A 20793-nucleotide genomic window follows, 5' to 3' on the forward strand; every position below is an offset into this window, starting at 1 on the left:
ACCAAATACACCAAATAATGATCTTTAAAAAAGCATCGTATGACCCCTTTAAAAGAAACCGAGCATAGTAGATTTGTTTTTTTCCCTGTTGTACCGAAATCGTATCGAACCATGACCCCCCGAACCGAGGTACGTACCGAACCGTGGCATCTGTGTACCGTTCCACCCCTAATATATATATATTGACTATATACTGACTCCAAGCTTTTGAATGTAATAGTGTATAATGTTACAAACGCTTTTTATTTCAGATAAATGCTGATTTTGGGATCTTTCTATTCATCAAAGTATCCTGAAAAAAATTCTCAACTGTTTTAAATATTGATAATAATAAATGTTTCTTGAACAGCAAATCAGCATATTAGAATGATTTCTGAAGGATCATGTGACACTGAAGACTGGAGTAATAATGCTGAAAATTCAGCTTTGATCACAGCAATAAATTACATTCTAAAATATATTCAAATAAAAAGACATTGACGGACATTGGTAGAATGTCACCATCTGCAATAACCTCATTGTAATAATTGCGTATTTATTTGTGATTGGTCTTCTGTGGTTGTTTGGATATAACTTCAGACACATTGTTTGTTATATAACTTTATTTGCTTGGCATGAAGCAAGATAAAATAGCAACTTAAATAATCTCACATTTTTAAATAGAAAATGTCCTTGTCTTTCTCCATTCATCTATAATATTCATCATTCATCAAGATTCATCTATAATAGCTTAAAATAAAACAATTATGTATTTTAAAAAAAAGATATGCTCTAGCCTCCCACTTTAGTAGAACAAAATGGCATGTTTAAGTGTGGGGAAACTGTTGTCCACAATTTAACACAATCTTAACATACTTTAGTTCGGAGAGCTTTAGCCACACAAATGCTGCAGCATTTTGTCATTTTTCACAAGCTCCCAAAGCTTGTGTCCAATAAATGATTATTTGTAGAATTCATGAAACTGTCCACAAAGCTCCACTTCAGTCAGTCCATCATTTTTTTTCAACAGCATTTCCTTTTCATGGTTCCTCAGCCTTTCTTTTTTGTCTGAACATCCACACATTCATGTCCTTTATTTTGTACTTCCTTCTATATTTTCCCTCTTTTCCTTTCACACACGAGAAGTCACTAGCAGTGAGCGTAGTCTGCGCGCTAACGTTGCTTCCAGCTCTTCCAGAAGAGAGTCTTTTCCAGACCCGCTCCGTGTCCCGGACCCCAGGGTTAGCATCCGGAAGGCTTCCCTCTCCAACAGACCTGCCATGTTCTGCAGGAAGTAACCTTCACAGTACTTGCTGAGCTCCACTGCACCATGAGTCTGGACAAAAACACAAATTGTGCACTCAGTTACTGGAGAGACACTTTTGTACAGGTTTTTTTTTGTGAGTCCTAAAAGTCTTAATTTGCTCTTCCACAAAAAGGTCTTAAATTGGAGCAGAGTGCAAACATCTAAACAACATTTTCTTGAGATACAAACTTGACAATATGAAGTCTTGTATTTTGAGAAATTGAACAAAATGAAGTGCTTTATTTCTTTATTTTATTTTTTTATTGAAAGTAAACATAACAGAATATTTTAGACCTCCAGAAAGTGTTTGACACTTTCAATACTTATTGAACAAAATGAAGTGAGTTTATGCTTTATTTTATTTTTTTATTGAAAGTAAACATAACAGAATATTTTAGACCTCCAGAAAGTGTTTGACACTGTAAATCATTCAATACTTTTAGACAAGTTAAGTGTCATGGGTTTTTCAAGTAAAGTGATAGCCTGGTTGAATTCTTATTTAACTGGGCGAGTTCAGAGAGTAGAAATTGATGGGGTTCTTTCTGAGGAAACGTTTGTTGAAAATGGAGTCCCTCAGGGAAGTGTTTTAGGCCCTCTTTTGTTTCTTTTATATATTAATGACATGCAAGCAGTTTGTGATTGTAATTTGTTTTTATATGCTGATGAGTCTGCTTTATTACTTTCAGATAAGGATGTTGGTAGGATACAAGTGCATTTAGGTAAGGAGCTTTGTAAGGTAAGAGACTGGCTCTCTCAAAACAAACTGATGTTGCATTTAGGTAAAAGGAAATCTATATTATTTGGGTCTGAAAATAATTTGAATAAGGTTTCTAAGATGTCTGTTAAGGTGGGGGATTGTTTAATATGATATAGAACTTCTGTTAATTATCTTGGATGTGTCCTTGACAATGATTTAAGTGGTGTAAGTATGGCTATAAAAGTTCTGGGTAAGGGTAATGCTAGGACAAAATTTCTTGCCAGACATGTTAGTTTTCTTGATAAACAGAATATAAAATTACTTGCATCATGTTTAGTGTCATGTCATTTCGAATATGCATGTATTTCTTGGATGTCTGATTTGTCTCGTGGTTGGTTGGATAAGTTACAAAAATCTCAATAAATTGCTACGGTTATTTTCAGGGTTTAGTCATTTTACACATGTGGAGGTTTCCCATTTTAAGTGTCTTGATTGGTTACCTATAGAAAGCAGACTAAAACATATTAAATAAAAAATGGTACATAAGATTATCAATAACAGAGCTCCTTCATATTTTAATGTATTTTTTCCTAGGGTAAATGAGCAACATTGTTATAAAACTAGGCAAAGTCTCATGGATATTACATAATGTTGTTTTAAAACTATGTATGGTCGTAGGTCTCTTAGATATTCTGGGGCACTTTTGTGGAATAAGTTACCTCTGGACATTAAAGGTATTTCAAATATGGTTAGTTTTAGTTTAAAAGCTAAAAGTTGGTTCTTAAGTAGGTTGTTTTGTTGAATTCGTATTATGTACGTGGTTATTTGTGACTGTAAATTTTAGTTAATGTGGAATTTTATTGTCCTTTTTGTATTTATAATGCAGTACCTGTTACCGGGAGTGAAGTTTGTGCTTTACGTCAAGGACCACAATAGAAATATGTTTTGTTTTAAACTTTGTGTTATTCTTGACGAATAGTGTATTCACTACTTTTTTGTCAAATAAACATAAAGACGACGGTAGAAAAACAAATGAGTTATACCAAAACCAGAGACAAACATATGGACAGACATGCAACGTGTTATGCAGCAATACTCCCAAGCCATTTGAATACATGTGAGAAAAAAAATTTGTATAAACAAATAATAATAATTTATGCTTTAAACAAGAACAAATTTATATTATTTGGGTATAAACTAGCTTCCCATTTGAAATGTTAAAATTTTATCTTTTAACTTTATTTTGATCAGTTTCTCACAAAAAGAATCTTACACAATTTTGCTTCTGAAGTAAATGTCTTGATTTATGAATCTTGTTATTTGTACTAGGAAACGAGACAAAAATACTGAGTACTTTTTTTGCTGCGTGATTATAGCTACAGTAAATTTATTTCAATATTCTAGTGGTTAGGAGCTATTCAAGCCAAGTATTATGTTTAGTAAATAAAGTAACAGGTGTGTTGTAATTTTCAAACTTTGAAGTGCTGCTAATGAAACGCAGTTCCATTTAAAAAAAATATTGACGTATTGTTGCATTCAATTTATTCCTTTTAATCTTAAATGTACCTTCATAAAACCTGCAGGCCTGTGGTAATAATGATTTCACTCTTGTAAAAAGTTTTGTAAATCGTAACAATGTACCATGTAATATCATTTTATCTTTGAATCTGAACCATATTTTTATGTTTTTTGACATGTAAAATGGTTTTTACCTTGGTATTCTTTGTCCTTTACCATGGTACAATAAAAACAAACATGGTAGAATACAGTATTTAATACCAACAAAATGCTTTTTACTTAATGTAAAAACTGACCCGATAAATTACCTTATTTTACATTATTCTTTACGATGATTTTTTATGGCATGTTATATTTTACAATATAAAAATGCAGTTTTAAAAATATGTTTTATATTATATACTTATATATTTTTACCTTAGCAGTGTGGTAGATGTTCACAGCATTGTCGAGGTCAATGTTCTGAGCACAGATAATTTCACAGTGCCGCTGTAGCGCCCCCAACTGGAACAAACTGGCTGCTGACAGTAACTAGAGAAAGCAAACAAAGGAGTGATTTCTTCTGTTTTATTACCTGCTTCAATCCACAAAAATAGTTTACAGAGTCTCAATGAATCTGAGAAGATAAAGTTTCATCTTGAATTACTGCAGGTAAACTCCAGTGCATGAACAACTGGCAGTGAGTGACTGGATGAACTGCCAAGATCTACCTCTCTGTTTTTGAGTATTAAGCAGGGTTGGCCTGTATCTTGTTAGTCTTACCTCCAGTAAATCTGGAACACCCATCTTCAGAGACTCCATCCCCCCGCAGTACAGGTAGGACATCATCATCTAGATAAACACAATGAGACCGCGATCAACCCCTGACAACATCTTGTGTCACAGCCCGCTGAACGAGGATTCATCTGATCTTACCTGGAAGATGTTGTACTTGACGTTGCTGATCTCGATTTCCTTGCGTGGTTGAGTGCTGTCTGTCCCGTTCAGCGCCAGCAGACTTTTGAACCTGATCCCAGAGCACACAACATGCTTTATTCTTAACGGTTCAGGTATGTTTCAAAATATCATCTACTTAAGACACTGTGTTACGAGATAACATATTTCTTTTTTTATGTAAGTAAGGTAACAGACTAACCTGTCGGATGCCGTAAGCAGCAGAACCCCATGAGCGTAGAACGGTTTGCCCTCCACTAGGAACGTCACGTCAGACATCTCTGGGTTGTTCAGGAAGTGAGGGTCTGCGGAAAGAGGAATCTGAGACATCAGACTTGTTCAAGATTTTTACAGAGTAATCATTTATTGACAGAAATGAATGAATAAACTGTAACTATAATGTCCACTATGGAAGCCCATTTCCACTAATGAATAAAAATTGCTACTTTTTAGCTCACAATTCTGACTTTTTCTCACAATTGCTAGTTTGCATCTCACAATTCAGATTTTTTGTTCTCAGAATTGGGAGATATAAACTCGCAATTGCGAGTATAAAAGAAAAGAAACGGGCTTCCGCAGTGCACTACCAAGTAATTTAAAACATTTACCAGTATCATTGACAAACTTTTTGTTTTTTAAATCAATGCTGGGTAATTTATTTAACTAGTGGATTCAGTCAATGTTGCTAACTCATAAACGAACTGTACTAAGATGGAGTGAATTACCGAGTTGAGCGGAGAGAGCTGCTTTCTTTTCTTGGATAGGAGGACGTGGAGCAGGACCGTAACAGTGACTAAAAATGACGCCCAGCTGGTGGATTATTGCCTCGCTCTGTAGAGAAAACGAGAAAGAATTAGTCATAAGGTAGTTTAAACTAGAGACTAAGGGTGCGTTCACACTTGGTTCGATTAAAACGAACCCTGGTGCGACTGCTTTGTTAGTGTGGTTCGTTTGAATAAGTGTGAATGCTGCCACTGAACCCTGGTGCGCACCAAACAAGCGGAGCGAGACCGCTAAAAAGATGGGTTTCTCCACTTCCAAACGAACTCGGGTGCGGTTCGAATGATATATGAATGCAACACGGACCAAATACTTCTAAACGAACCAAAAACAAGATGCGATGCTATGCGACACGATTTGACAACACGGTGTAACTAAAACAAAATGAGCAGAGGGCAAACGTGGAGCAACGATGAGGTAAAGTGCCTTTTATGAGCTCTTTGTGAGTTTGCAGGTGGTGAAAATAAAATTATATGTACACGCAAGAATGAGCGCACTTAGTCCAGCAGACGACATTAGGTGTGTTCAACTTAAAGCGGCGGTGAGCAGACCGATCGGTTAATGGGTGCTTTGATATCATACACCCGCAGCGCCGCTTTAAGTCTAACGCACCTTTAGTTTGGGGTGTTCAGTGAGTTCGGCTGGCTGCTGACAGTAACTAGAGAAAGCAAACAAAGGAGTGATTTCTTCTGTTTTATTACCTGCTTCAATCCACAAAAATAGTTTACAGAGTCTCAATGAATCTGAGAAGATAAAGTTTCATCTTGAGTTACTGCAGGTAAACTCCAGTGCATGAACAACTGGCAGTGAGTGACTGGATGAACTGCCAAGATCTACCTCTCTGTTTTTGAGTATTAAGCAGGGTTGGCCTGTATCTTGTTAGTCTTACCTCCAGTAAATCTGGAACACCCATCTTCAGAGACTCCATCCCCCCGCAGTACAGGTAGGACATCATCATCTAGATAAACACAATGAGACCGCGATCAACCCCTGACAACATCTTGTGTCACAGCCCGCTGAACGAGGATTCATCTGATCTTACCTGGAAGATGTTGTACTTGACGTTGCTGATCTCGATTTCCTTGCGTGGTTGAGTGCTGTCTGTCCCGTTCAGCGCCAGCAGACTTTTGAACCTGATCCCAGAGCACACAACATGCTTTATTCTTAACGGTTCAGGTATGTTTCAAAATATCATCTACTTAAGACACTGTGTTACGAGATAACATATTTCTTTTTTTATGTAAGTAAGGTAACAGACTAACCTGTCGGATGCCGTAAGCAGCAGAACCCCATGAGCGTAGAACGGTTTGCCCTCCACTAGGAACGTCACGTCAGACATCTCTGGGTTGTTCAGGAAGTGAGGGTCTGCGGAAAGAGGAATCTGAGACATCAGACTTGTTCAAGATTTTTACAGAGTAATCATTTATTGACAGAAATGAATGAATAAACTGTAACTATAATGTCCACTATGGAAGCCCATTTCCACTAATGAATAAAAATTGCTACTTTTTAGCTCACAATTCTGACTTTTTCTCACAATTGCTAGTTTGCATCTCACAATTCAGATTTTTTGTTCTCAGAATTGGGAGATATAAACTCGCAATTGCGAGTATAAAAGAAAAGAAACGGGCTTCCGCAGTGCACTACCAAGTAATTTAAAACATTTACCAGTATCATTGACAAACTTTTTGTTTTTTAAATCAATGCTGGGTAATTTATTTAACTAGTGGATTCAGTCAATGTTGCTAACTCATAAACGAACTGTACTAAGATGGAGTGAATTACCGAGTTGAGCGGAGAGAGCTGCTTTCTTTTCTTGGATAGGAGGACGTGGAGCAGGACCGTAACAGTGACTAAAAATGACGCCCAGCTGGTGGATTATTGCCTCGCTCTGTAGAGAAAACGAGAAAGAATTAGTCATAAGGTAGTTTAAACTAGAGACTAAGGGTGCGTTCACACTTGGTTCGATTAAAACGAACCCTGGTGCGACTGCTTTGTTAGTGTGGTTCGTTTGAATAAGTGTGAATGCTGCCACTGAACCCTGGTGCGCACCAAACAAGCGGACCGAGACCGCTAAAAAGATGGGTTTCGGTCCACTTCCAAACGAACTCGGGTGCGGTTCGAATGATATATGAATGCAACACGGACCAAATACTTCTAAACGAACCAAAAACAAGATGCGATGCTATGCGACACGATTTGACAACACGGTGTAACTAAAACAAAATGAGCAGAGGGCAAACGTGGAGCAACGATGAGGTAAAGTGCCTTTTATGAGCTCTTTGTGAGTTTGCAGGTGGTGAAAATAAAATTATATGTACACGCAAGAATGAGCGCACTTAGTCCAGCAGACGACATTAGGTGTGTTCAACTTAAAGCGGCGGTGAGCAGACCGATCGGTTAATGGGTGCTTTGATATCATACACCCGCAGCGCCGCTTTAAGTCTAACGCACCTTTAGTTTGGGGTGTTCAGTGAGTTCGGTCGGGATATATACGTCATTCAAGCCGACCAATCAGGTTGTGAACGTATCACTATGCCTTTAGGTTCGGTGTCTTTAGGTTCGCTGTCAAAAATGCCAATGTGAACGCTTAGCGGACCAGGACCAAATGTATAATTTTCCTTTTTGGTCCGGACCAAATGAACCAAACTACAAGTGTGAACACACACTAAGAGTTATTTACAGCTTTTGTCACATCAAGTCTGAATTTTTGGCTCAAAAGCAGAATAAAAATATTTTAGAACAATGTCCTTTTCAGATCCTGTTCAGAAATCTGAAATTTAAAACTATAATCATCTGTCATGTTTTAATTCAAGTTACATTTTTAATTGCTTACTAAACATTGACACAATGACAAAAATTCCTATAAATTATAAATGCATTTGTTTTTTTGTTTTTAAATTTTTGTTGATACACAGGCTTTTTATGAACAAACCTCCAGGCTTTTTTAAGTACCTTGCTATTTTTCAGAATGTTAAACATCAGAGGAAGGCCAACGCAGACTAGTTCCTCACAGTAGTCCTCCTCTTTGATGGAGGTGAAGTCTCGCAGAAGGGAGAGCATGACTCCAGCTCTGGACTTTTGCTGAGCGCTGCGTAGTGACTCCAACCACACATGGAGTTTCCATGGCACTCCTTCAGAATCGGACAATATGTGGACAATTACTTACAAATAATCAAATGCTTTTTAGATAGCTCAGCTTTTCATAACCGTATCAAAGAAGGAAGATTCATAGTTGATAATGACTTAATGAAAGTGTTATTTTATCATCTTTGCTCTGTATGTTCTCTGTAAATTATTTACAACTGTGTGATTAGTCGTGCATATAACCTACCCAATGATCTGAGCTCCATGGTGACATCCAGGTAGCTGTGCTCTGCACTGTAGAAGGATGCCTCCTGCAGAGCTTTCATACGGGCCTTACACAGTTTGGGCAGGGCATCTTCTGACACCAGGCTGAGGTTTGGGGATGGAGGAGGGAGTAGAGAATGTCCGTTCCGGCCGGACGCCCGCGACTCGGCCTCCACACCCTCTGCCAGGATCTCCTCCAGCGAGAGCACATCTTCCCTCACCTTCTGAGGCTGAGAGAGGAGCTTCCTCAAAACATTCCTGGAGAACATTTTATGCTTTAGTTCAGTGATAGATGGATGAGTAGGTGGATAGATGGATCAATACAAAACTAGATGGGTGAATGCATAATAAATGATTGGACATATGGATAAACAGAAGGATAGATGGCTGATAAATGAGTAGATGGGTAGATTGGAAGATGGGTGACTAGGTAGAAACGGGTGATTTGAAAGAGTTTGATGCCTAGGTAGATTGCTGGCTGGAAAGATGGACAGCTTGACAGAAAGCTACTGTAGATGGATGGATGAAAATAAAAAATTTTATATATCATAATTGGATTGATAGACAGATAGCTGGCTGGATAGATAATGCATTACTAGACAGAATAGCTAAATAGAAAACTAGATGGATGTGTTGATGAAATATTAGTTGGATAGATGGCTGAATAGATAATGGACAAAAAGAGAGATGAATGGATGGATGATTGGTAGGATAGATAGCTAGCAGGATACATAATGAATGACTGGATATGATAGATAGATAGATAGATAGATAGATAGATAGATAGATAGATAATGATTGTACAGCGTTAGACAAATCGACACAAAGCTAGATGAATAGAAAGAAAGTTAGATACAGTTAGATGTGGTAATACAGTTGAGTATGAACTGTCATAAGGGATCGTGTTCAGAGATGTGGGGGGTGAGTGTGTGTTAGTGTGATTTGTTCCAGGCTGCTGGGGATGATGGGAGGTATTAGGTATTACCTATGGCCATGGGCGGCAGCATGACTGAAGCAGTTCATGTCCTCATAGAGCGATGATGTCAGCGTGTTACTGTCCTGGGACCTCAGCAGGGGGTCGGCACCACGCGCCAGCAGTAAACTAACCAGCTCGTAATTCCCTGCGATATTGCGAAAGCAGGAGAGTGACCAGAGAAGTACAGGAGAAAAGGGGAAACAGATGGTGAGATTGCCGAGATCTGCAGAATAAATGCAAGAGAACCACAATAAAAGAAGAGAACGCCATTCATGATCGTTACTGTAATGATCGTAGAAGGGTCGTGTCTTGAGGAATCAATTTTGCCTTGATCTTTCGAGATAAAAAGAGCTGGATGTACTATGAAAACATACTGTAAAGTTTAGAACTCACAGCATCCTCCTTATCCAAAATTGACTCTACATTCTTTAGATTTCTGACACTAGTAACATGAAATATTAACACCCACATTTACAATAATAAATGCCTGTTTAAGTTCAGAAGCTTGGCCCTTCCAGTCACGGTGAGGTATAGACTTGAGGGTGATGCCATATTTAGTTTGTGACAGGAATGAGGGATAGAAGTACAGTGCATTCAGTGGACTGTACTATTGTTAAACAACATACCAATTTTTCAGCTGAAACATTATGAAAAAAAAAACTTTCAGTAGACAAAGTTCCATAAAACAGCTTTTCATAAATTACATGATCTAGGACCGTTACATAGTGTTTGTTATTTTAATGACTATAAACCTATACCTCACGGCCTTGTTTTCCTCCACATTAAATTCAATATGGCCGAAGGGCACTTCGGAGTGAGGACAATCATGGCCACCATAGTGAAGGGTCGTTCCAAATTAAGTTCTCAAAACTGGCCTCTTCAGAAAGGAGTTCGAAGGGTACAACTGATAGACACGTTGCTCCTTTGATTCTTTGTGCATGTTTAATTGTGTGATGACGACATCTCTTCATTTGGCTCCGCCAGATGAAACAGTTCCAAGGAACAGTTTACTTGTTCCCCCACACAGTGGTTTCCAATCCTTGTCCAGGAGTACCCATAACACTGCACATTTGAGATATCTCCCTAATAAAACACACCTGACTGAACTTGTCAGCTCATAAGTAGAGACTCCAAGACCTCAAATGTGTGTTAGATAAAGGAAACATTAAAACCTTGCCATGTTGGGGGTTCTCCAGGACCAGGATTGGGAACCACTGCGCTACACCCTTCAACTCTTCGAAGCTCTCACTCTGGAGGGTTCAAAGGGATTAGGGCATGGGGATGAGCTTTTCAGAATGGAACGCAGCAAAATTATGACAGATAGGGTAGTAGTTTAAATACTGTTGGATAGACAGTGGTAAAGGTTCAATAAAAATGATTTGACTCCTTTACATGTTGCAGAACTTCATGTTGAACATCCCCACACCTAAAAGGTTTAAAACTAAACGCATGTGGCAAAACAAGTCTTCCTGACCCAATTCCGTCAACTCTCATACAGTTTGTGGCCTGTACAGTTTGGCTTTGGTCTGCCAACACAGGGCCATATTTTTAGGGATTCCTGTTTGGGATGGGAGTGACTAGCCTTCCCTGGCAGGCTGTAAATCTGAGCTGGTGGAGGTTGGGAGAGGCTGGCATGAGGGAGTTGTGCTACACACACCTGCTGCAGATGCCAGCTGGAGAGGCGTCTCAACATTGCTCTCCTGTCCGTTACGGACGGCTGCTCCTTCCACATTCGCCCCAGCGTCTAACAGAAGCTGAAGATACAGGCATACATGTAGGTTAGGAGAGTAACAATAAAAACTTATAACAGTATACCTATAAGTTCACTTGTAGAATAGTTGCAGTATGAAAATTCACACAATAAAACAAGCAGCTTGTTACCTGCACTACTGATATATGTCCATGTAACACGGCGAATGTGAGCGCCACCCAGTGGCGGCTGTCTGGATGGACTGAAGGGTGTTTGGGGGAGCAAACAGGTACCTGAACACAAAAGACCATCAGCTTTCAAACAGGCTGTAGTGCTGAATAAATGTTACAAAAAAGATTCACAACATGAAATAATGTTTTTATATATTGTATTGAAACAATCTGACATGCACTGCATCCAAATTCAGTGGCTGCATCCTTTGAAGACTGCATTGAAAAACTGAATGCATCACAGCAGTTTTATTATAGTTAAATAAAACTAAAACCATAAAAACATATGTGTTGCTTGAAATCAAATAAACATCAGCTGAAAAATAAAACAACTTTTAAAAATTATTTCAGCTTGATGCTAAGGCAACATTCTTTTTTTTTTTGAAAATACAAGAAAATAAAAAAGCTGAATAGATATATTTAAACAATGTAGACAAAAAAATAAAAAAATGACTAACTAAAAATTAAATGAAAAAAAATCTAATTTAAAATAACAGTAACACTATATAACTTATGCAAGTTTTTTTCAAGAATGATGAAAATTCAGTTTTATTTACATTTTTATTGCTCGATTGATTGTAAATATTTTATCAACATTTAATCGCATTGATTTAAACTGGCCTTAACATCCAAAAATATTGCCGGACTAAGAAAGTAACTAGTGGTCCATACCGCTACATCCAGATTGGCTCCAGCATCAATCAGCATCTGGACTAAAGCTTCATCTCCAGCTGAGCAGGCATACATTAGTGGAGTCATACCCTACACAGATGCATCCCAAATATGATATCAGTGTCACAGACTGATGTATAGTTTGGTCTTTGAGTGCTGACAGGTGCTGTTAACATCTGGTTTGCGGTTCTGAGCTCACGGTACCTGGTCATCCATGCTGTTGACACCATCTGGCCCCAGCAGCTCGATGGCCTGGCCGATCAGGTCGGTGCGGCCGCAGTTCAGCATGCGGAAACCCAGGTCCAGCTGGAACTTATCTGTGGCGGCTTTGGCATCCAGCCGCCTGAAGGAGCTAAAGCAGCACTCGGGCCTACATAAAACAGAAGAAGAGAGAAGTTAGAAAACACGCATGAACGAAAAGGTGGTGGTGTTCAGTGCATGCTTTCATGGGTGGAGTGATGTATTTTCCTGAAGTGTTTTCAAATCATTACGTATAAGGCTGGGCTCTTGAAGATCAGTAAAAACCTGAGGCTTTGCTGAAGGTCTTTGCCAATGTTTTAATGCGGTTTGATGGAAAGTCACATATAAGAAGGAGCATGAGATCATGTCTGATAGCTTCAGCTCTGACACATTTTAAGTGCTGTTTAAATGTCTGTTGACATTTTAAAAAATAGATTTAATTAGTCTTACAAAGTTGTGATAGAAACATTAAAATATACTCTGAAAACAACGTTCCCACAACTGGAGAACTTGAAAAAACACCTTAAAGTCAGGATGAAATGTGATGTCCCTTTTCCCTGTTGCATGATTCAGTGCAAATTACTCTCTGTGAAGACATTTTTAAGTATTTTAAAAAGGTTTTCATTTATTCTATGCTTCTGAAATTGTTCATTTATTATTATTTGTAAATTTTTCTAAGATAATGTTGCTATGTAAAAGGTGTTGTATGTGGCTATATGTTCTGATTGGTTGCTAGGACATTGTTATGCAGGTGCCAGGCTGTTCTAAGTGGTTGCTAAGGTGTTCTGGTTGCTAGAGCATTGTTATGCAGTTGCTAAGCTGCTGTAAGTGGTTGTTAGGGTGTTCTGATTGGTTTGCTAGGACATTGTTATGCAGTTGCTAAGCTATTGTAAGGTGTTGCTAAGGAGTTCTGGTTGCTAGGATGTTGTTATGCAGTTGCTAAGCTGCTGTAAGTGGCTGTTAAGGTGTTCTGATTGGTTTGCTAGGACATCGTTATGCAGTTACTATGTTGTTGTAAGGTGTTGCAAAAGAGTACTGGTTGCTAGGCCGTTGTTATGCAGTTGCCAAGCTGTTCCAAGTGGTTGCTAGAACATTGTTATGCAGTTGCTAAGCTGCTGTAAGTGGTTGCTAAGGTGTTCTGGTTGCTAGGATGTTGTTATGCAGCTGCTAAGCTGCTGTAAGTGGTTGTTAAGGTGTTCTGATTGGTTTGCTAGGACATTGTTAGGCAGTTGCTAAGTTGTTGTAAGGAGTACTGGTTGCTAGGGCGTTGTTATGCAGTTGCCAATCTGTTCTTACCTGATTGTTGTATGTATTTGTATGTATGGTGTTCTGAGTGGTTGCTAGAGCATTTCTATACCTTCTGAGTGATCACTTCACATTTGATTCTGAGTGGTTGTTGCTATCCAGTTTCTAAGTTGTTCTGACAGGTTGCTAGGGCATTGCTTTTTGGTTGCTACAGTGCTCTGATTGGTTGCTAGGGCATTGATACAGTATGTGGTTGCGATGCGGTTAAGGTTTTCTGAGTGGATAGTAGGGTGTTACGATGTAGTTTCTCACGAGTTGCAAAAGAACAGTCAGAACACAACACCTATCGGTAGCTAAGGTATTTAGAATGGTTGCCAAGGTGTTGCTGTGTGGTTGCTAAGGTGTTCAGAGTGTTTTTCGGTGTGGATCTTCTTCTAGGGACTTTTTGATGGTTGTCAAAAGCGTCCATCTTGTATTTCTCTCTGGTTTTCTGCTCTCTAGATGTGGCTCATGTTCTTCACTCGTTTATTGTCCAGCAGGTATGAATGTGTGCTGGTTGTCAGTCAGTATATGTTGTATGATGTGTATGTCTTACTTCAGCAGTCTGGGCTCACAGTCCAGTCCGGGCAGGAGCAGCCGCGCCGTCTGTCTGACATCATCGCTGTCCACCAATAAGCTGCGGCGATGCTCCGCATGAACGATGGCCACACGCATCCACTCCATCAGCGGGGGGAGGAGGAGGAACGGCCTGAGGACAGCAAAAAACAGCAAGTTTGTTTCCAATTCATTGTTGTGTTAATATTGCAAATATATTTCATTGTATTTGTTGCTGTAACAAACTACAGTGGTTCATTGTACTCTCTTGATGATTCTGACAGCCATGAATTGATTTCAGATTTGAAATTTATTTGTGTTTATTATTCAGGATGTAAAAAAAACAAGACTTTCAGATTCCAGATTTGTTCCCAAAACTGAGCTAAAAACTGACTATAAACTACTATTGTTTTTTTATATATGGATAATTATAGACTGTCTATAAAAAACAGCAAGTTTGTTTCCAATTCATTGTTGTGTTAATATTGCAAATATATTTCATTGTATTTGTTGCTGTAACAAACTACAGTGGTTCATTGTACTCTCTTGATGATACTGACAGCCATGAATTGATTTCAGATTTGAAATTTATTTGTGTTTATTATTCAGGATGTAAAAAAAAAAAGATTCCAGATTTGTTCCCAAAACTGAGCTAAAAACTGACTATAAACTACTATTGTTTTTTTATATATGGATAATTATAGACTGTCTATAGTGTGTGTGTGTGTGTGTGTGTGTGTGTGTGTGTGGGTGTGTAACAAGTCTGCTGAGATCCACAGTTGTGTAAAACAAGTTGGGCCACATCGCACTAAATCTGCTAGTGTTTGTAAAGCAGGGCTTGTGCAATAAGAAAGCGCAGCTTTCACTGAGACGGGCCATATCTTTCAGCAGCCTGTCATATCAGAGAATTCACGCTGAGAATAAGGTACAGCTGCTGAAGTCGTCCTGTTTTCAGCAGCGCACGCACACTCCCTGCAGACATGAATGTGTTTGTATGTGTGCAAGCTTCTTGATATGAGAATAGATAGGGGCTGTTTACTGGAGGACTATATTACGCAATAATAATTCAGAGTTTTAACAAGTTTCAGCTTCTGAAAGGTGAAGCTGAGGTGAAAAAGCATAGAGAAAATACACTTACATAAAGTGAATACTTTCACTTTATGTAAGAGAAAATACGTTTACTTAAAGTGGGTTCTGTGTCAAAGTTTGACACAAATTGAATAAACTTTACCAAATGTGGCTTTCAAAGCATGTATATTGTAAACTATTGTGAAGTACACAGAAACTAAAAGTTTTATCCAAAAAGAAAGGCTGCAGGATTTAATAAAAGTGTCTTGGTCCTTCAAAAATGAAGAGATTAATGAATACAAATATTGTATAATAATATTCTAATATTATTATGATTATTTTAACAATCATCATCCCCACAAAAATGTATTTATAAAACCTAAAATAGTATATAATAATACACTAATATTTCATTTATTTAAAAAAAATATTATTAGTGTTTTGGTCATTCTTCAAAAATAAAGAGATTCTTAAAAAATATTGTATACTATTCTAATATCCTGCTTATTCTTCTTCCTTATTCCAATATTTAAGTGTTTCAGCAATTAAAAAATGTTTTGGCCATCCTTCAAAAATGGAGAATAAATAAAAATAATGTGTAATAGACTAAAAATTCAATTCATGCTTTGTAGTGCTGTCAAACGATTAATCGTGATTAATCGCATCCAAAATAAAAGTTTTTGTTTACATAATATATGTGTGCTATTTATTATGTATATATACATACACACACATGCATGTATATATTTCAGAAAAATATGTTGTTTATATATTAAATATATTTGTTATATGAATATAAATATAGACATGTAAATGCATGTAAATATTTTCAAAATATATACTGTATGTGTCTGTATTTATATATACATAATAAATATACACAGAGCACACATATTATGCAAACAAAAACTTTTATTTTGGATGTGATTAATCGTTTGACAGCACTAATGCTTATTCTTCTCATTTTTATTGTTATTGATAAAATGAATTTCATCATCATTATCATCATAAGATATTCAAGTGTTTCAGGTTTGTCTTACCATCTTGGTCATCCTTGTAAGTAAGTAAGTAAATAAATAGTGTAGAGTAATTTACTAATATTACATTTATTAATAATAATTATCATACAATGTTTAAGCATTTCTGGTTATGAAAAGCAACAGTGTGAATGAAAAAAAGAGATGTTGTTTGGTTAAAATAGGACTGAAGTGAAAATACCCTAAATGTAAGCAGTTCACCCCTGCTGGTTGATATCTCGACTACACTGAGATAGTCGCATACTTCTGATGGCCCTGTGGCATGGAATGGGAATGCTTGCAAATAGATTTCTTTAGATAATATAGATCTTCTTTATTGACACCATTAAAGGCAATTTGTACCAAAAATGGGTGCATATTATAACTGTTCAGCTGCACCCCCATCAGTTGTATTTAGCCTGAACCATGAAGTATCATCACCAGACACTGATACAGGTCCAACATCCCCTTCCCAAATCCAAATCTAATCTTTTTCTAAGTAAATCCCTGATAAGAAGATGAGGATACCCGCAGCTAATGCTGCAGATTTTTCGTAATGTCTCCCCAGCCTTCCAACCCCTTAGAGAAAGTGAGCTTCACATCGGATTTAGAGAAGACACCACTGTGAAAGTCCCAGAGCGCTCGATGCACAGCAGGAACACAATGACGTCAAACAACAAACCGAAGTAGTCCCGCCGAGAGTCTGTCAGCCCAGCAAGACATGCAAATGAGACGTACAGAGAGGAGCGTGAAGCTCATTAAACACACAAGATATGCGCAACAGAGAAACACATCTCCTGAGACCTACAGACGCGCTCAACCACAACAAACAGATCAACTTTGCAGATGACAACTTGATGGGAGCCACTTTGGTTCAAAAGAAAAGACTATTAAAATTCTGAAATCAGCTTTCAAGAGTGAAACGTCTGAAGGCAAAGCTAAATTTAGAAAAGCTATATTTAAATCTTGAGGGAGGATATGAAAAGCGCATCAAATAATGTTTTGTTTGCAGGTGTTTTGCCAGTGATCAGTTTGTTCGGTTTGCGTTGTACTCTCAGTGCTGCCACAAGGGGTGCAATATCAGACAATAGTGTAAGGTAGCGTTGTCTAGCGTTGAAGACCTTCGTAATGTTGAAAAATAGCATATCTGGTAAAATGGGGTAAACATTTGAAGGAAACTCTATTGCCCTTGAGTACACTGGAAAAACAGAATTTGGTGGTTCACTTGAAAAATTTGGTGTCGAGTTTGGTATTTCACTCAAAAATTGTTGTAGAATTTGGTGTTCCATTAAAAATTTGGAGTTTCACTCAATAGATTTGGTGGTTCACAAAAAATGTGTTGAATTTGGTATTTCTGTCGAATCTGGTGTTTCATTCAATAAATTTGGTGTTTCATTCAAAATGTGGTGCTTCGTTAAAAATGGTATAGAAGTTGGTGTTTCTCTCAAGAAATTTGGTGGTTGACTAAAAATTGGTGTTGAATTTGGTATTTCAGTCAAATTTTGGTGAAGAATTTTCTCACAAAAAAATGGAGTTTCACTGAAGAAATTTGGTGGATCACTAAAAAAATTGGTTGAATTTGGTATTTCACTTAAAATTTGGTGAATAATTTGGTGTTTCACTCAAAATGTGGTATTTCACAAAAAAAATTGGTGTAGAATTTGATGTTTCACTAATATACTGGTGTGGAATTAGGCATTTTGCTCAAAATACGATGTAGAATTTTGTGCTTCACTCAGAAATTGCTAGTAAAATTTCACAAACAATTGCAAAAAATTGGCAAGTAACAGAAATAACGTGAAAACTTGAAAAAATTTTAAATAGGGTAAATTCAGGTACACTGAGGAAAGTTACCCTGGAGTGGGGGGGTGGGGAGTAACGCTTTTTTGCACTACAAACAACCAATTTGTGTAGGTCATGCCAAAAAAAAAAACCTGATTATATCGGTCTGTCTGAACAAAAAAAGATAAAACTAAAAGAGTGGCATATTTGCAAGCAAGAACGCCTACAGTCGGGAAAACAGATGAGGTTTAGTAACATTTGTTTGACTTGTGGTTGTAAAACAGCTCAACCTTCATCCAAGTGTAAGGAAAGATCTTCATGGGAAAGTGAGAGAAGAGGCATAAAAAAACACACTTAATAACCACACACTTTCACTAAAATAGTTTAGCGGAGCACTTTTAGTTGCTTACTGTATTGATCAAGGGAATTTTCCAAGTGCTAAGGCCTTTAAAACCACTGTCAAGACTAATAGATTGCAGCCTGCTAAGTGTGTTTACTTTGGTCGCACAGAAGAGGGGGTGGATGGTATAGGGGGGAGCTGATATCTGTGAGAGCATACAAGGATTTGATTGTATATCTGTAAGTGTGTGTGTGTGTGTGTGTGTGTGTGTGTGTGTGTGTGTGTGTGTGTGTGTGTGGAAAAAGATATCAGTCAGTACACTAACTAAATGAGTCTGAGATGGGAAAAGTTTATGGGGATTTTCCATACACTTCATATAACTATATGAATAGGCATTGGATATACCCCACCCACCCATTATGGGGCATCATGAGGTTGAAAAAACGTGTTTATTATTTTATTTTATTTGTTGTTATAATGGGGCACAAGATTGTTTTCCAAAATATATTTTTTAATTTAAAATATATATATTTTTTATTAATGATACTATTGCAGGGCACCAAGTTTTCAAAAATAAAAAGCATCATTAAAGATAGTAAGCAGCCACCAAAAGCATTGGTTTATTTTTATTTTATAATAAGCCACCAGGTTTTCCAAAATAAAACAAATTTGTATTTTAATGTTTTTTAATTTATTTTATTTTTAATAAAGTGCACCAGGTTTTCAAATGTAGCATAATTAAAAATAGAAAACATCCACCAATATCTTTTTTTATTATGGGTCATCAATAATATAATCAAATATAAAAACACTAATATGCCTGTCAGCTCTTTTACATTCCTAAATGGAATTATTGATCCCTTACATCTTTTTGAACAAAAACAAAAAAAGCCACGGCAATAGCTCTGTTAGCATGCAAGGTTACATGTACCGGCCACACGTTTAGGGACACACACAAATGTAAACTCCTGGTGCGTAGTCCACTCCTCTGACCTGCTCTTTTATGAATGAAAAACAAAACCAGCATGAAATTTAAGCTCAACATTTTTACAACCTCGCCTTTGTTCTGATGTCAGAGCGCCACGCTAGTGAAAAGCAAAAGTCCATCTGCGTCCCTCCATCTCTTGTTCGTTTGGCCCTTAGGTCAGGCTTCAACAATGACCCGCGCTTCTGAATCAAGGGCTCAAGTTCAACCCGTGGCCTTCGACCCGAAATCCGAGCTCAGTTGCAGCCTACATCAAAGCACGGCTAATCAGGGCTTGTGGAAACCGTATAGCGCTTTGGGCTAATTTGGCGGACTAGTACAGACATTTACACTCGTGTTAAGGCTTCTAACGTGACTAGATTACACCAGAGATGTGTAACATGATTAAGAGTTCACTACTGAGACCACACGGCTGCTTCCCTCGCTATAAACATATATAATGCTGAAGCATGTCTCTGAGTCATATACAAACACTAGCGTCTGGCAGGCGAATCTATGGCCGCTGCATATTAAACGCTGTGGTTTTCAAGCCAGGAATTTCTCGCGGTTTGGCGGCGGATGATGATAAATCCCAGCATTACTTTAAATGGGAGAGTTATTTTGTATATTTGTTTCCATTTAAAAATCATGTGTAAACAGTGTACTACAGCCCAGCATTGAGATTTTGAAAAAGGTATTTCTATACATCAGTTGATTAGTGACTTTTAAATGGGTTTCCCACAGACAAGTCCTCAATTATAGAAATAACACTGTGTTATAGTGTAATTAGTGCTCTACAGCTCATTCAAAATGGCTTCATTTAATTATTGTTTATTAACTATCACCATACAGCTTGGCGGTAGATATTATGAGTAGATATATTACTCATAACTCCTTTCAGTATGCAACGCTACGTTTGTGATGATTTTCTAATGCAGGATATGTGTATATCCCTTAACCCTCTTGGACATGGGGTTCACCAGAGCTTCACAGGTTGCCACTGGAGTCCTCTTCCACTCCTCCATGACGACATCCCGGAGCTGGTGGATGTTACAGACCTTGAGATGCTCAGTAGGGTTTAGGTCTGGAGACATGCTTGGCCAATCCATCACCTTTACCCTCAGCTTCTTTAGCAAGGCAGTGGTCGTCTTGGAGGTGTGTTTGGGGTCGTTATCATGTTGGAATACTGCCCTGCGGCCCAGTCTCCGGAGGGAGGGGATCATGCTCTGCTTCAGTATGTCAGTACAGTACATGTAAGAACTTGGTACTAAATGTGGCAGACTAACAGCCAACAGCATGATTTAGCCTTTTTGTTTGGTTTGGTTTTGTTTTGTTTGTCTGGCTCTCTTTTTTCAGTAGGTGAGATAAGAAATGATCAAACTGAAAAATGTTAGTAAATAAACTTAATACTA

At 37.8% G+C, this 20793-nt stretch overlaps 1 protein-coding gene across 2 annotated transcripts in view; it reads right to left on the minus strand.

Annotated features, from left to right (window-relative positions):
* Positions 1-616: 616 nt before the first annotated feature.
* The window catches only part of abtb2b (ankyrin repeat and BTB (POZ) domain containing 2b), a 50775-nt gene continuing 30598 nt past the window's right edge, over positions 617-20793 (minus strand). For both annotated transcript variants that reach the window (XM_016247586.1, XM_016247585.1), the window contains exons 5-18: positions 14213-14365; positions 12337-12502; positions 12133-12222; positions 11422-11523; positions 11198-11294; positions 9550-9685; positions 8548-8822; positions 8169-8347; positions 6999-7104; positions 6476-6578; positions 6256-6346; positions 6103-6171; positions 3918-4031; positions 617-1315 (exon numbers count right to left, since the gene is read on the minus strand). In XM_016247586.1, the coding sequence (XP_016103072.1) occupies positions 1112-1315; positions 3918-4031; positions 6103-6171; positions 6256-6346; positions 6476-6578; positions 6999-7104; positions 8169-8347; positions 8548-8822; positions 9550-9685; positions 11198-11294; positions 11422-11523; positions 12133-12222; positions 12337-12502; positions 14213-14365 (1885 nt within the window). In that variant the 3' untranslated portion in view covers positions 617-1111. The remainder of the gene's footprint in view (positions 1316-3917; positions 4032-6102; positions 6172-6255; positions 6347-6475; positions 6579-6998; positions 7105-8168; positions 8348-8547; positions 8823-9549; positions 9686-11197; positions 11295-11421; positions 11524-12132; positions 12223-12336; positions 12503-14212; positions 14366-20793) is intronic.

The sequence above is a fragment of the Sinocyclocheilus grahami genome, unplaced genomic scaffold, assembly GCF_001515645.1.
Source record: "Sinocyclocheilus grahami isolate Dianchi unplaced genomic scaffold, SAMN03320097.WGS_v1.1 scaffold843.1, whole genome shotgun sequence".
In the NCBI taxonomy this organism is placed as follows: Eukaryota; Metazoa; Chordata; class Actinopteri; order Cypriniformes; family Cyprinidae; genus Sinocyclocheilus; species Sinocyclocheilus grahami.